Below are 16,460 nucleotides of genomic sequence, written 5' to 3'. Positions count from 1 at the left end.
CTTTTCAACAAACTGAGGTATAATGAGCATACAGCCTCAAACGACTACATTTCCCATAATGCACCGCGCAGCAGCGCTCCATGTGGATGTGGAAATCGCGCGTGTACATGACATGAGGCATGGACCGCAGGGAGGACTCTCTTTAAACCCAGAGCAGACCTTCATGAGGTGAATGTAAGTATTGCTTCTCTATTTTAACATTTACAACGTCTTTCTGATTTAAAAACTGTCTTGTTTCAGACGTTTAGCTGTACGTGTGCTCGTGTAGCATGTTAGTTAGCTGAAGTTTAAATCAGGGCCCAGTTAACTTGGACTGAACTATGATAGTTGTACTTCTGCAGGCAGCGACAGTCTGTCCTCCAAAACCATTCAATGTCAGCTGTAGAGAGATTCGGCGTTTAAAGTTACGACCTTATAATGTCACGTTAACTGTTACCTCCTACAAACATCTCGGAGATTTAGTTCAAAACGTGTATTGAAAATAAATGTTTAGTACAATTATTATTTTGTAGATATGTAACGTTAGATCTCTGTAGTTTTTACCCTTTTTTAAAGGCTGACGGTGAAAAACGTTTGCTAAATCATAAGTAAAGAAATTGTCCACGATAATGCATTGCCACGGGAAGCACTGACAGCATGTTGGGATAAAACCATCCTAGTATTTAAAAATGCCCAAACATGCTGTTAAGTAGACGCCCTAGTAGGCTGTAAGACAGTCAGTGTTTGGATAAAATTTGGATAATAGTGTCTGCACCATAAAAATTATAAACAGAGAAATAAAGGCAGAGTTTACTCAGTGTACCATTTTTAGAAACCCAACTGACGTGCCAAAATTGTCTGACAGGTTGAAACTAACCCTAATAATCACTGGAATTAACTTACTGTACCTTTAAACTGATCAGTCTGGAAACTGACAGTGCCATGACCCTTACCTTACCTTTGCATTTGTTTATCACGTTCAAACCGTGTGACTGTTGAGTTACATTTTTTGCATGTAAAACAACTCCACCCTACATCATTATGTTATGCTTCAAGTAGCTTTAAAATACGTTTTAATTGTAAAATTCCTATAAATTGAAATGGGTTTTAATATCATGTTAGACAAAACCAGTAAAACATTTCTAAACTTGATCTATCATAAACCAATAACTGAAAGTTTAGAGTTTGTCTACTCATGTTAATATGCCGGACAATGTTTTAAACCGACCTTGTTTGTCCAGGATCTGTAGGTGGCGCTCTATAGGTGGGGGGAGGTGATGCAGCGGATGTGGTCTTCAGTCACTCTGCGGCAGGTGTCCCGGCTGCGTTCTGCGTACCTGGGTCACGCCTGGGCCGCACGTCAACTTCCTTCGACCATCCAGGCCTCGCGCTGCTTTAGCTGCACTAATGTTGTGTGGGTGAACAAAGTCCATAAAACGCCTGTGGAGGAAGAAACGCCATTGGACCCTCCGCAGAGTCTTGCAGGAACTGAGGGTCTTTACAAGGCTGATCCCGGGTCTGTAGAGACTGCCCCTGAGAATAAGGGCGATGTCGATCCTCTGCAGGACAAATCTATTGGGCTTTTCCAGAGATTTAAGAAGACGTTTAAACAGTATGGTAAAGTGATGGTGCCCGTGCATATCGTCACATCCACTGTATGGTTCGGTAGCTTCTACTATGCTGCAATGAAGTAAGTGAATTAACAATACAAACAAACAGATACCATAGCATATTTAGTAACCGGTCGCTAGCTACCAGCTATTCATAGGATTGTTTTATCTACCTAGTTTTCAGCATTAGGGCCTTATATTTCTCTAGTGACAACCAATATTTTACACTATGTTTTAAACATTCAGCCCTGATTATAATTACAGACTATAATCTAGCGTCATGCATTTACCAGTTTTACAATGATTAGTAGAAATCATCACTCAAAAGTTTTGGTACATAACAGGTTAAGACTTCCCAGCAAGCAATTGTGGGTTTAAAAGCAGTGGTGGCCGATGACTTCTTTTTTTGAGGGCAGACGATGCGAAGTTCGTCACATGTATGTAACCCATCATGTGTGTGGTTCGTAATTTTAAAATATGTGTTCAGTGCGTTAAGTGAACCTATGTCCATCACGTGTCTTGTCAAAATAAGTGCCTGCTGCAGACGCGTATAAAGGGTTTATGATAAAATAGACGCTTGCATTTGCCAGATACTCGCATAATCTCATGCGCAATCAGAGTTTAGTGTTAAGGGAGTGTCTTGCGTGTATTTTGTGAACGTGAGCGTCTCTTTTATCATCAACAGGTTTGACATGTGTGCAGCAGGCATTTATTTTTTAAGATATTTTTTGGGCCATTTTTGCCTTTATTGGATAGTAATTAAGGAGACGACAGGAAAGTATAGGGTGAAGAGAGGGGTATGGGATTGGCAAACGACCTCGAGCCGGGATTCGAACTCGGGTCGCCAGAAGTGCGTCTGCACCATGTGTCGGAGCACCATCCACTACACCATCGGCTCCGACAGCAGGCACTTATTTTGACAAAACACATGATGCACATGGTTCACATGATGCAACAAACACATATTTTGAAAACACGAGCAACACACATAACACTCTGAACACATATTTTGAATTTGTGCCCCTCGGAAGAGCAGTCACAAGCTTCAACTGTTTAAAAGACATCTAATAGCCGTCCACATCACAGACGTCTAGGCTAAAACAAGGCTTAATTTGGGCGGTCTGTGAAAATCAAATAGACACTAAATAAAACCAAACACCTTAATCACTGTTGACTTTGCTTACCTGATGGGATATCATACAGTATGCAAAATGACATGTAACCAAATTCAAGGTTATTTTGGCTAGAAGTGGGTTACTTGTAGCCAGACTATATCGGGTCTATAGTAACCCAAGGTGGTGAAATGACAACTACTGCTTGCTGGGTTAAGACTTCAGTGAACTAAATTAAGTGCAGATTAAGCACACTGTCTCTAGGGTAGGACTGGCAGGGAACTTGACATTTTCCAGATCAAGTCTGTCTGATCTTTAGCAGGTCAGAAAACCTGTAGTTTAGGAAAATGCCATTTGGAAATCAACAGCTTTTCTAAAACCACATTTTAGGCTTGTGAAAACAAATCATTCCTCTCTGGTATAGATGCATGAATGTGAATGTTCTGTATTTAGTATATATGTGTTCTCCACAGAGGAGTGAACCTTGTCCCGTTCCTGGAGTTCATTGGTTTACCGGATTGGATGGTGGGAATTTTGCGCGATTCCCAGGGTGGCTATGCACTCACAGCCTATGCAATGTATAAGGTATGTAACATTCTGTTATTAAGTATTATTGCTTCATTGAAGCAGTAGGTCTCAACCGGTGGGCCGCAATTAATTTGGTTGTCTTTTCTGATGTCCTACCATCAGGGTAGGATAAAGCATTATCAACAATGTATAAGGGGATATAAAAGTTTATTTTGTGTTTCAAGTGCAGCTGATTGTATTTATAAATGGGAATATATTTGTGTTATTTTTAAAAACGTAGTTGGTGTTGGTTGCTTTTTTCTTTCATTAATAATATGCTTTTAACTTTTATCATATACTTTAATTTAAATTTTTGGGTGAACTATCCCTTTAAAGCTACACCAGTTAAACCATAAATACTTAAAAGGTATTTTAGTTATTTTTTATCTGGTGTTGTTATTTAAACCATATGTCTTTCTGGTCACAGCTTGCTACACCTGCCCGATACACCGTTACACTGGGCGGCACGTCCCTCTCCGTCCAATACCTCCGTAAACATGGATACCTCTCCACCCCTCCGCCTGTTAAAGAGTACATACAGGACAAAATGGAGGAGACCAGGGAAAGATTGACTGAAAAAATGGAGGAGACAAAGGAGAGATTTTCAGAGAAAATGGAGGAAACCAAAGAACTGCTATCGGACCGAATGGAGGGGACCAAAGAGCGTTTTTCTGAGACGAAAGACAAATTTTCTGAGAGACTTCAGGAGACGAAAGACAAAATGTCTTTCCGTAAGAAACCTGATTAGGAATTTGCTGTGATTAAAGAAATCACACACACAGTCAATTACTCAAGGAGAAAAGTAGGTAAAAACTCAATCTCACGGGTTTTTTGTGCAGTTGTATCTAAGTCTTTGTTGACTTTGTAAGGTACTGAACGTTCACCTACAACAACTGTTGGTCTGTGTTCATGAAACACAAATGTCTGTTAAATTAATGATAAGAATACATTCTCATGTAAATGCATTAAACTGTATGTAACAAGGTACAAATTGTTTTGAAGTGAATAAGGTAACAAACTTGAAATATTGCAATAATGTTAAATTCACCATATCAGGCTAAAATCAGGACTGTATTAATTTTAATATTACATTTTGAAAAGTGTTTCTACTTGACAGCCAAGTGATAAATATCAATATCTGTAATTGATATGTGTGTTGTGTGTCTGTATTTGAATTCTTGTGCATGATGCCTACACAATCTAGTTCGGTCATTTTCCCATAACAATGTACGTTTTGTATTGCACTGTTTATGGACTATCCGGGATGCAGACTGTGGAAAAATAAAGAACGTTTATTACATACACATTTTTCCACTTTTGGAAATAGCATTGTGTATTAAAAACAACTGCTGAAATTGCTAGTTTTATTAAGGTGATTTGTGTTCATTAAATGAATAAAATTGTTAAGTTGACATATTGTTTGTATTTAAAACCAATCTGAATGTAAGACATAGGGAAACTGGTACATTTTAGTTTATTAGTTGAACTGCAGTTAGACAACAGCAGAAATACAAGCATAAAAGTTTGACTATAACAGTGATTAGAGCAACGTTTGATTACATTTTTCTGTGGGGATAAACAGCATTGCAGTAACAGACCTTAGGCTTAAACCTATTAGTTACATCACAATGAATTAAATAAAAACAAAATATGTAAGTTTTTTTTTAAGTGTGAATATGCACATGTGCATGTATAGAAAAACGTCCGTACACATGAACATAAAGGAAATTTTGATCAAGCGTAAAAAAAGTAAAAAGGTCTGCGATATTGTGATGCTCTTTAGTTCTGAATGGCTGCACTCAGACGCTTTTCACAGACACCTAATAAGCCTCAGTAAATTACATCTAAACCATTTTCGTGTGTGTTTGTGTGCAAGAAAAATGCTTTTTGTAGCTCTGAAAGCTTAATACATTGCTCAAAATGTCACCAACTGCTGTTAGTCAGGTGCTTGTAGTCAAAATGGCATCGCTATGTACATTATTTTCAGGTATATAACTATAGACATGCGAATACAAGCTACTGTACAGTGGAGCACCGGCACATAAATATCTGCAATTAAAATCATTTTTTGCTCCTATACACCACATACACAAGAATGTCAGAAATATATAACAAAAATAAGAATGTTAAAACTACATCTCTCATTTGGTTCATTATTAAACTTTGCAAAGACAGGAAGCACAACACAAGGTGTCTCGAAAACAAAAAATCATGTATCTGTTGGGATTAAAATAATAAAACACTTATTTGAAATCCAAAACGTTTAAGCAAGACTGTCTTACCAAAGCCCTCTGTGTTTTTGTCCATGAGTGGGAGTCTGGCACAGGTTGGTGGTTAGATATCAAAGTTTCTATAATAGGTAGATTCCAATTTAGAATTAACTAGTTAACTTGTAACTAAATTATTGACTTTACTATTAAAGATGTTTAGTGCACATCTCTTGTATGTAGTTGTGGCAGTTAACATCTAAATGGTTGTCCCAGTACATCCGTTTGCAGGAATAATACTTTTAGCATCTTTTTGAAAACAAATTTCCTTGTTCACAACTGCAGGCATTTACAAACCGTGCCACCATTTTAAAACCTTTATATCAATTATAAATTGTTACATTATTAACGTTGTCTTTTTTTCTGCGGTTTCTACCCATTGGGTAGGATATGTGCATACAGACTGACTTTATTTACAGCACCGTACAAATAAAAGAGGATTAAAAAAAACGTTACACCAAAGAAAGCACCATTGGAAGTGAGGCACAGCTAAGGTGGGAACTTTGAGTGCAAGTGGGTTCCTACGTCGCTCAAAACAACACGATCAATAGGCACCGATTTAGCTCGCGAGTCACATGCAAACATCCTTGGACAGCAGAAAACGGCGGAAAGCAAGACGAACGAAAAGCAGACGCGTTTATTGGGATGGTGAACAAAAAGGCTAAACATAAAAAAAGAAGTAGCATAGCAGCAGCAACGGTGAAAGCAGCAAACTGATCTGGAAATAGAAACGGGGGTTTTAAGTTGGAGATGGTTTGAATATTGTGCTCAGTGAAACAAATGTTGCTAAGTTTTGTTGCCTGTGCTTGACAAGAGCATCTATAGCAAATCTAGAATTTTATATCTAGCTTCTCTGTTGTGGTTTATAAAATGACACATGTGGAGTTTTGATTCCTTTAGTCTGATTTGGAGCACGGGGGTCCAGATGACAAATATAAATCCCACCAACAGCAAAAAAAAAAACAACAACAAAAAACAAGAGTAAAGCCAATCGACACAGACGCTGAAAACCATATGATTTAAACACATTTTGATTGGCTGACTCTAACATTCTGAGTACAAACAGAGTAGCTTATAAAGGTGGATGTGTTGCTTTGAAAAACATCTTTTTGACCATAACTCCCACATAACGAAAACAAGAATATAAAAACCACCATGGCCTTTGTACAAGTCCATTTGTCCTTGACAGGCTAAGTGGTGACCAATAGCAGGGGCTCAGTCTTCAGTCTCCTTATTAAAGGGTTCGTGTGCACAAACTGTAAAGAGTCTTTGGGGTTTCTTCTCGATTCTCTCGACCTCTGAACCAGATTCAACAGCTCTGGTCGGAGCAACATCATCTATCTGGGCCTACATGATTGTAATTAAGCTTAAAGTGAATGCAGAGAACCGCTCGGATGAGTACAGGTCATGGATGCGTAAACACAAAAACAAGTGTGCGCACTAGACAGGAGCTGGTGTCAGGGTTGGGATCAAAAGCAACAGGACAGAGGAATGCTGGGTTTAAATGGATCATTTTAAAAATGCTCATCACATTAGCCCTTGACCTTACCATGTTTTGAAACCTGATTCATTTTTATTGGGACTACATAATAATAGAGGATGCAAAAGGGATTCACACTAGGAGGTCGACCGATATGTTTTTCAGGCGTACCGATACGTGTGTCTGGTGTAAAAATGAAAATGCTGGAAAATATGCTCATTTTCCAGCTCCCCTAGAGTTAAATATTTGGTTCTTACCATTTTGGAATCCATTCAGCTGATCTCCGGGTCTGGCGCTACCACTTTTAGCATAGCTAAGCGTAATCCATTGAATCGGATTAGACCATTAGCATCACGCTAAAAAATAAGAGTTTCAATATTTTTCCTATTTAAAACTCGACTCTTCTATAGTTACATCGTGTACTAAGACTGACGGAAAATTAAAAATAAGATTTTCTATGCAGATATGGCAATGAACTATACTCTCATTCGGCGTAATAATCAAGGCCGTTGCTGCTGTAACATGCCTGCAGGAGGCGCAATGATATTACGCAGCAGCCGAAAATAGTCCCCTTAGTATCTTTCAATGGCAGGGGACTATTTTTGGCTGCGGTGTAATATCATTGCTTAAATTTCTGTGGGTCTTAGTACACGATGTAACTACAGAAGAGTCAAGTTTTAAATAGGAAAAACATTGAAACTCTTTGGTTATTATTTAGCGCGATGTCTAATCAGATTCAATAGATTATGCTAAGCTATGCTAATAGTGGTAGCGTCAGACTGGAGATCAGCTGAATGGATTACAAAACGGCAAAAATCAAATGTTTAACTCAAGGGGAGCTGGAAAATGAGCATATTTTTTTAAAAAAGGGGAGTGTCCCTTAAAGAATAACAAGGGTTTGGACCAAACTTTCTTTAAATGAAAGATACCGATAACCAGAAATTTTTTTAATATCGGCGCCGATCCTCAGTCGACCCTCTAGTTCAAACACTAAACTTTTTGTTCTAGAATTGGCAGTGGAGACTAAAACAGAAATAAACAGAAGTGAGCGGGCTATAATTAAATGAAATCCACAATGATACAGTGCTGGATTATATTAGTTATCTTAAAAGTCTGTTTTTAGTTGTTATTAACAGACAAAAGTGCAAAAGGCATGCAATGGTGACCTTTAAACTTAAATGATGTTAGTTTTATATTCCAGCTATAAAATATACATATAAATAATAAACTTTAAGGTTTAAGAAACAAAAAAAGAGCAAATGAAAAACGGTGAACTCTCCATAACCACTTAAGGATAACAAAAGTCTCATAACACGTCAAGCCTTTACAGATCTATTAGTAAACTGACTTTTCTTTAGACAAAAAACTTCAGATCAGCTTGAATATAAGTGGTTGAAAGTGTCACTGGTTAGGGTAGATGAGACTAAAGCGGGCTCTCTGTATTCTGTGCCTCATATAGATAAATATTTAGGCTGGATCTATGATTTTTTTTCTTGTGCTGAGGACAGACAAGACCACTTCCCTCTCATAGAGAGCTTGCATTGAAGCATACGATCGGATGTACATGAAAACAAACAGTATAAACAGTAAACGTATACGTCACCCATCGCTACCCCCCTCTCCATATTACTCTGATTAACCAACAATAGTGCAATTTCACAGAAGGTTTTACATGTATAACAAGTCTTTAAGACAGTCGATGCCCCATGTGACACCTTCCGTATAAACCTTGGCACTAGGAATTGGATTTACACAATTTTTCGCATTTATGTTTTGTTCATGCTGCACAGATCTCGGTCTTTAAAAAATAAATTCTTATCCACCCAGTGTCACGTGTGGCTTGGGCGGTAGGGGTACGTTTAAGGGGATACGACGATAAAAGTCAACAAAAACAACAACAACAAAAGGCCTGTCTTGTGCTCGAATAATGTTTTCGGATTTGTAAGCTATACACAAGTAATACAGAGCAACGAAAGTAGGAGACTGCAACCGTTATGTTAGCACAGCTGGTCTGCGAGAAAAGAAATAAAACGTTGCTTTAGCAAGCTCAGCTCCACACAGTTTTTTTGATTTTGTCGCCAAGATCCATTAAGCTCTGTTGTGCATGGGAGTGTCTATGAGGGAGAACCCATTCCTTTTATGGGTGTGGAGAGTGGGCCGCCGATCATGTGCTTGCCCCGCCCCTTTCAGACTAGTTCCTCCCTTTGTCTGTCCTTGCTCAGTGCTATTGTGCTCTCTGGGCTGCTTGGATCTGTCCGGCCCCTGGGCGGAGTCTGCACGGTGACGGGGACAGGTGCGTTATTGCTGTGCTGGTGGAGGTAAAGTACTATGCCCGAGTGCTGCCCGATCACTTGACTGTAAGCGGGCGGAGGGCCCTCCATGTGTCCGTGGTTACTGGAATTGACGACACTGATCCCAGAGTTGCTACTGGGAGGGCGTGGCCCACCGCCACCCCCTGAACTGTGCATGTCAATGAGGTCGCTGTCGAAGATGGTCCGGTTGGGTGGGGCGCGTACGGACTCTCTGTTGAGCTCGAGTTGCTGCTCGGGGTCTCTCAGCTGCAGCGTGCAGGGGCCCTGGTACGGCGGCGGTTCCTCCCCGTCTGACAGCGAGATGGTGGGCGGCAGGTCGATCTCATGCTGCAGGTATGGGTAGGTGGGCTGGAAACGTCGGAAACGATTATGCTGCATGAAAGTGGGAGCAGTAAAACGGTCCCTAGGCTGAGGAGCGTACACCACCTGCAGAGGAGAGAGGGAATAAAATCAAATGAGAACCTGCGTTCTTATTTTTAATAGATGTCATACCATTAGTCATAAGCATTACATTACTTTCAGGCATTTGGCAGATGCTTTTATCCAAAGTGACTTACAGTGCATTCAAGCAATTCATTTTTATCAGTATGTGTTCCATGGGAGTCAAACTAACAATCTTTGCACTGCTAACGCACATACACATAACCTAAAACCTTTCAGTTTCCAGGCCTTATATTTAAAGGAAAACACCACAGTTTTTCAATATTTTACTATGTTCTTACCTCAACTTAGACAAATTAATACATACTGATTTTTTTCAATGCGTACACTAAATCTATGTACAACGTGTCATGAATGTGTTAGCATTTAGCCTAGCCCCATTCATTCTTTAGGATCCAAACAGGGATAAATTAAGAAGCCACCAAACACTTCCATGTTTTCCCTATTTAAAGACTGTAACATGAGTAGTTACACAAGTATGTATGGTAGCACAAAATAAAAACGTGGCGATTTTTTAAGCGGATTAAAAATGAGAACTATATTGTATGGCGGAAGAGCACTTAGTTTGCAGCACTTCGACCTCGGCGTGCAGTCACATCATCACTCCTGACTACTCCCCTCTAGCTCAAACCTCCGTCAATATTACTGCGCCCAAAGTCAAAGTGCTGCAACTAAGTGCACTTCAGCCATACAATATAGTTCTCATTTTTATCTGCTTAAAAAAATCGCCACGTTTTATTTTGTGCCACCATACTTACTCATGTTACTACTCATGTAACAGTCTTTAAATAGGGAAAACATGGAAGTGTTTGGTTGCTTCTAAATTCATCCCTGTTTGGATCCTAAGGAATGAATTAGGCTAGGCTAAATGGTAATACATTCATGACGAGCTGTACAAAGATTAAGCATTGAAAAAAGATAGGTATGTATTAATTATTCTAAGTTGAGGTAAGAACATAGTAAAATATTGAAAAAAGGTGGTGTTTTCCTTTAACCATAGATAATAATAGTAAATCCTGTTTAACTGCTGTATCTTAACACAAAAACTCCTGTGTTCTACTCATGCCACATTTATACAGATCAATAATGACCAATCCATTTTTACATAACTCACCAAGGGACCAAACATAAACTGTTCCCAGTTCAGACATTAGTATGCTAATGTGCAGCTGATGGACTAACACGACTAAAATCTGCATGCGAGTTAGCCACTGAGATCAGTATCATTATAGCAAGGGCCACGTTTACATTAGCAAGATGAGGATGATGAGTGGCAATTTACACAGATAGACAGCGAGTGTCTGGCCTCTCAGACGGCTGTCTAGACGCTGCCAGAGGAGGCAGAGAGATTAATGATGCGCTGAGAGGCCGCGTCCCGGCGAGGGGGGGCACCCCCCTCCCCAGACGCAAACAATGAATATATACACACACGCATCCATCGACGTACTTTATTTTCAGTGCAAGCACTCGTATAGTCATACTGACGTGTCCATCCTCACCCACATGGGCACAAAGACAACACACACATGAAACTTTAGACAGACACGCTATTTATACAAGAGAACAACAAGGCCCACGCACACAAACACACAACTCACCTCAGATGCCCCTTGCCTCAGCCCATTATCTGATGGCCATAAAGATCCCTCCTGCAAACAAGACAGATGCAATATACATTTATTTCAATTGCAGAATAAGACACAGCTGCAATATATTTAAAACAAGCATGTAGGTTTCAAGTATTCTAGTCAAGGAAATGTGATTTTCTTTAAAAGACATTAATAAAGTAGTACTTTTATCTTAAAAATCGGAAATTTATTTAAAAGGAACATTAAAATTATAATGGATGTACTTGATGACCTTTATAAAACTGAATACAAAAATCCTTTCAAATCACAACAGATATTCCTCTTAAAAATTAGGCTTATATGTGACCCTGTCTGTGAAATACAAGCTAAAGTCTCAATCAAAGTATAATTTCGCTTTAATCTCAATCTTTGACATGGTCTTACTCGGTCATTATTAAAGACAACAAGGTTATTTTTCACAAAATGATTTTTAGTGTTGGGGAAGTTACTTTTTAAAGTAATGCATTACAATATTAAGTTACTCCCTAAAAAAGTAACTAATTGCATTACTTAGTTACTTTTCATGGAAAGTAATGCTAAGGTTACTTTTTAGTTACGTTTTCTTACTTGGCTCATGCTTGATCTCTTTCAGGTCTTGCAGGTGCTTTTTATGACTGAGAAGTTCTGCATACAGAAATGTCATATTTCTATCGCAAAAATGTCAAACTTTGACCTGCCATCTCCGTTTCTGACTCAAACCGTTTCCGCTTAGGAGCGCACTCAAAAAGTGCATAATTTACGTGACTACGTTCAGTTTAATTCAGTACATCATTTTTAAAAATCCAATGGATTAAACTGAAAAGTAACTTGCATTACTTTTTTACAAAAGTAACTCATTAATGTTTACATTTATAAAGAAATGCGTTACTTTACTCGTTACTTCAGAAAAGTAATATTATTACATAATGCACGTTACTTGTAATGCATTAAGGGCTCGTTATAGTTATGCGTAGGTCCTACGGCGTAGCCGCGGCGACGTAGTATCCGCGTCGGTTTTCATTTATACTTTTGCGTCGTCGTCCACGTCGACGTGCAAACACCCGCGCAGACCGCTGGTAGGCAGTATCCACGTGTGTAACCACAGTAGCAGCATGACTGTCAAAGAAGCAGCAGCTTGGCAAGTTAACCCACAAACGAAGAAGAAACAGCAACTCGTCCACTTGTGATCCGATCGATGAAAACACATCTTAATACCAAGTGTAAACAGCCCCTATGATTTGAGAAGACCAGGAATGATGGAAGTAAATAAATAGCAACGTTTGTTGCAGTTTGAGTTAAATCATTCCCTCAACTTGGCCATTCTTTGTTTTCACCGTCGCAAACGGAAACTGGTGGACCAATCACAGCGCTTGCGGTTTTTGCGAGGTGCACATCAGGCTACGCATAGCTACGCACAGGCTACGGATAGCCTACGCCGAACTTACGCACGACTATAAATCGGGCTTTACCCCCAACATTGATGATCTTTACATTATGTACGATGATTTTATGTAGAAAACAGTAAATCACAAAAAAGACTCCTGGCTGGGTTTTCCTGCCTGTGAAAACCCAGCTGAAGTCATTTTTTATTTACTGCTTTCTACATCCTACATAAATGTACAGAACAGTCTGTGAAAACATAACATTGACATCTTAAATATTGACTACCATGTAAATCAAACTTTGATGCTTTGTTAAATCCTATTTTGTTCGGTGTCTTTATATATCCATGCCATTAAAAAAAAACCTAAGAGCATCATTCTCCAGACACCCCTGCCTGCTCCCCCTCTGATCTCCCTCCTCCTCGGGTTTCCCCATGAATGAAAATAAAGGTCTCTGTCATATAGACGTCTCTCTGGTGGCTGCTGCAGTGGTCTGCGCATGTCTGCGTTCGACTGCCGTCTAGACACATCTGATGCATGTAATCAACTTTGCCTGGTCTCTGAGGGACACTGCCATTGTGTCCTCCATAACACACTGCCTTCCTACAGGAAAAATGTCTTGATGCTGCATTCAAAATCTATAGTCTCTGTCTGGTTTAAACACAGCAGGTGCTCTGAAGATTTCAAAGTGTTTTTGATAGTAATGGCAAAAACAGGAAATAAAAAGAATGGGAAATTGAAGAGGGGGGACTCTGACTTGAGTCACACATCGGCTCGATATGTAAAAGTATGTGCCACACAATTTGTCTTTTTAAAGTGTTGTGCTTTGTTTCGTGCTATCTGCCTCCAGCAGAAGCAGAACCATATCAAAAATCCTCCCTCTGGTGAGACACCCACATATGCACCGCTTTCTCCTCTGCTCAGTATAGGGTGGCATGCTATTTTGGATTAGATATAAAGGAGGTCTTTTCAGAAGTAAACAAACACAAACAAAACACTTGAAAGACTTTTAGGTTGTGCTGAACAAAGCACTCTTAAACCAAAGCACTGATAAAAGCTTCCTTGCATAAGACTGTGTGTGATAAATAACTGATGGACTGTGATACATGAATGTAAAAAACTAATGGACACATAAACATGGGAACACAAAGATTTTGTATAATTTTCTTAAAGGTGAAGCGTGTCGTTTCTGTATTAGCGTCAACAAACGGAGACGAAAACGGGTCAGCCAAACAGGATTTAGAACAGGCAGACTTACCGGCTGCAGAGAGAGATCCTGACTCTGTGCCTGGCTCGCCCGGCTCAGGAACGACCACGTGTTGAGTTTATAGTGGTTGAGCAGGCACACGACCACCACGACCATCACAGTCATGACTACGATTATGATCACGATCTGCACAAACTCCAGTTCAGCTGTAAAACATAAAAACCAGAAGTGTAAGTCTTAGATAAAGCGTAGGTCTCATAATGACCAGGAGATGGCAGCAGAGTCCAGCTGCCGTCTAAGACTAATATGGTTACCCAAATTTGTAGAATCATAAAGCAAAAAATGATGCAGCCATTTTGGTTTGAGATGAAATAACAGGATTAAAATAGCTTGTATTATAGGATTTTAAAAGAATACAATGCTGAGTGAGAAAGTATAAGAATAAATTGCTGTTCTGAAATGTGCCTATCATTTAAACCAGAGAAAATGAGGAACCAGAAGGTTTAAGTGGTCCCCAAGAAATTTCAAAGGAAAAAATTGGAAACAATATGCTGTCTGTCTTTTTAATATCACAATGACAGTTTATCTAACAGAGTTTAAATGTTTCTTTATACCAAATAACATTTTAGGGAAAAAATAAATGGTTCATCATATTTGGGGAAAGTTTGAAAACCCTTATTAAGCAAACAGACAAGTGAATAAAGTATAAAGTTAGATGTCCACCCTGCACAACACGCACCACTTGAATGTGAGTGCATAACAACTTGGCCAAAAGCTTAAAGAATGTAGCTCATGTCTACTTTTATATCTTCTGACATCCTTGTCTGCAACAGGCTGATGAAGTCCAACACACCCCGAGCCGTGTTTCTGTAAGGCCTGCGTATTGTGTTTGAACATGAGGAGCACGTTGCCGGACCACAGACCTGCTCTCTCAGTCAAGACGGGCCTGTTTCTCTCAAGGAGACACTTTGTGGAGAGTCTATGGGCTTTTCAAAAAGCACAAAAATGAGCTTGGAGAATTCTCCACCAACTGTGCCGAGAGACTATTCTGGAACCTTGTACAGTCGAGCGAACACAACAGAGTGTCATGGAGCGAGAATAAAAGTATGCGCCGTTTCCTGCAATGCAGTACTGCGGGATACTGGCACTCACACATCAAAAGAAACAAACACTTCTCTCCCAATTTAGGGCATAAGAGGAGAAACCAAAAGAAGGAAAGAGAGAGAACAGAAGGGGCGGGTGATGAAAAAAAATGAAGTGACAATCAGGCAGGGGGGCAGATAAGGAATAAAGAGACACGGATCGCGGTGCTGGTAGGAACAAATATGACTACAGACACAAATCTATTAGACTGGGCCTGAATCAATATAACACAAAAATCACTGCAGGCTTCATGCTGGCAACAAGAACCCTCAGCAGTTCTTAAAGAGACATTCCACTTTTTTTGAAAATATGCTCATTTATCCAGAGTCAAACATTTGATTCTTACCGTTTTGGAATCCATTCAGCTGATCTTCGGGTCTGACGCTAGCACTCATAGCATAGCTTAGCACAATCCATTGAATCTGATTAGACCATTAGTATTGCTCTAAAAAGACTGACGGAAAATTAAAACTTGTGATTTCCAGGACAGATATGGCTAGAAACTATACTCTCAAACTGGCGTAATAATTAAGGACTTTGCTGCCGTAACATAGCTGCAGCAGGCGTAGTGATATTACGCACTGCCCGAAAATAGTCCCCTGCTATTGAAAGTAACCAAGGGGACTATTTTCAGGCAGTGCGTAATATCACTACGCCTGCTGAAGCCATGTTACATCAGCAAAGCCACTGATTAATACGCCAGTTTGAGAGTATAATTCCTAGCCATATCTGCCTAAAAAACCCAACTTTTAATTTTCCGCTAGTCTTAGTACACGATGTAACTACAGAAGAGTCAAGTTTTAAATGCTAATGGTCTAATCAGATTAAATGGATTGTGCTAAGCTATGCTAAAAGTGCTAGCGCCAGACCCGGAGATCAGCTAAATGGATTCCAAAACGATAAGAATCAAATGTTTAACTCTAGGAGAGCTGGAAAATAAGCACATTTTCAAAAAAAGTGGAGTGTCCCTTTTAGCTTTAAACTAAAAAGAACCAGATTTATGTATAGGATTAAGTGTAGAACATATACTTCTGATTCCTGTTATTATTCCACTGTTGCAAATACACTATGCCGCAAGAGTGTATCCACTAGTACATAAACACATTAATAAAGGAATCTAGCCACATCTATTAACCATAATTTAATAAAGACTACTCATTTATCTGATTTATAATTTCAAAATTTAAAGCAGACAAGTTAAAAGACAAAATCCACTCCAGATCATACAAATTCCTGGTGATTGTTCACCACTTCTTTATATGTGGTTAAGCACCATGTCACACAAGTGATTTTACAAAGCAGTCTGGGTGGATCCAGCTGAGCTGTACAAGAATTTGTTGGCACTGTAGCAAT

General features: G+C 39.4%; 2 protein-coding genes across 3 annotated transcripts in view; one reads left to right on the top strand and one right to left on the bottom strand.

Annotated features, from left to right (window-relative positions):
- Positions 1-68: 68 nt before the first annotated feature.
- fam210ab (family with sequence similarity 210 member Ab) lies at positions 69-4,416 on the top strand. Its single transcript, XM_065298222.1, has 4 exons — positions 69-174; positions 1,221-1,669; positions 3,175-3,286; positions 3,696-4,416. The coding sequence occupies exons 2-4, from the start codon at positions 1,257-1,259 to the stop codon at positions 4,014-4,016; spliced, it is 846 nt and encodes a 281-aa protein (XP_065154294.1). The 5' UTR covers positions 69-174; positions 1,221-1,256; the 3' UTR covers positions 4,017-4,416.
- Positions 4,417-4,724: 308 nt separating this feature from the next.
- Positions 4,725-16,460, bottom strand: part of ldlrad4b (low density lipoprotein receptor class A domain containing 4b) — a 57,237-nt gene continuing 45,501 nt past the window's right edge. For both annotated transcript variants that reach the window (XM_065245400.2, XM_065245401.2), the window contains 3 exons: positions 14,016-14,170; positions 11,367-11,417; positions 4,725-9,753 (listed from right to left, as the gene is read on the bottom strand). In XM_065245400.2, the coding sequence (XP_065101472.1) occupies positions 9,202-9,753; positions 11,367-11,417; positions 14,016-14,170 (758 nt within the window). In that variant the 3' untranslated portion in view covers positions 4,725-9,201. The remainder of the gene's footprint in view (positions 9,754-11,366; positions 11,418-14,015; positions 14,171-16,460) is intronic.

The sequence above is a fragment of the Paramisgurnus dabryanus genome, chromosome 13, assembly GCF_030506205.2.
Source record: "Paramisgurnus dabryanus chromosome 13, PD_genome_1.1, whole genome shotgun sequence".
NCBI classification, from domain to species: domain Eukaryota; kingdom Metazoa; phylum Chordata; class Actinopteri; order Cypriniformes; family Cobitidae; genus Paramisgurnus; species Paramisgurnus dabryanus.
The sequence above is the reverse complement of the archived record's forward strand: the minus strand, read 5'-3'. Positions and strand labels throughout refer to the sequence as shown.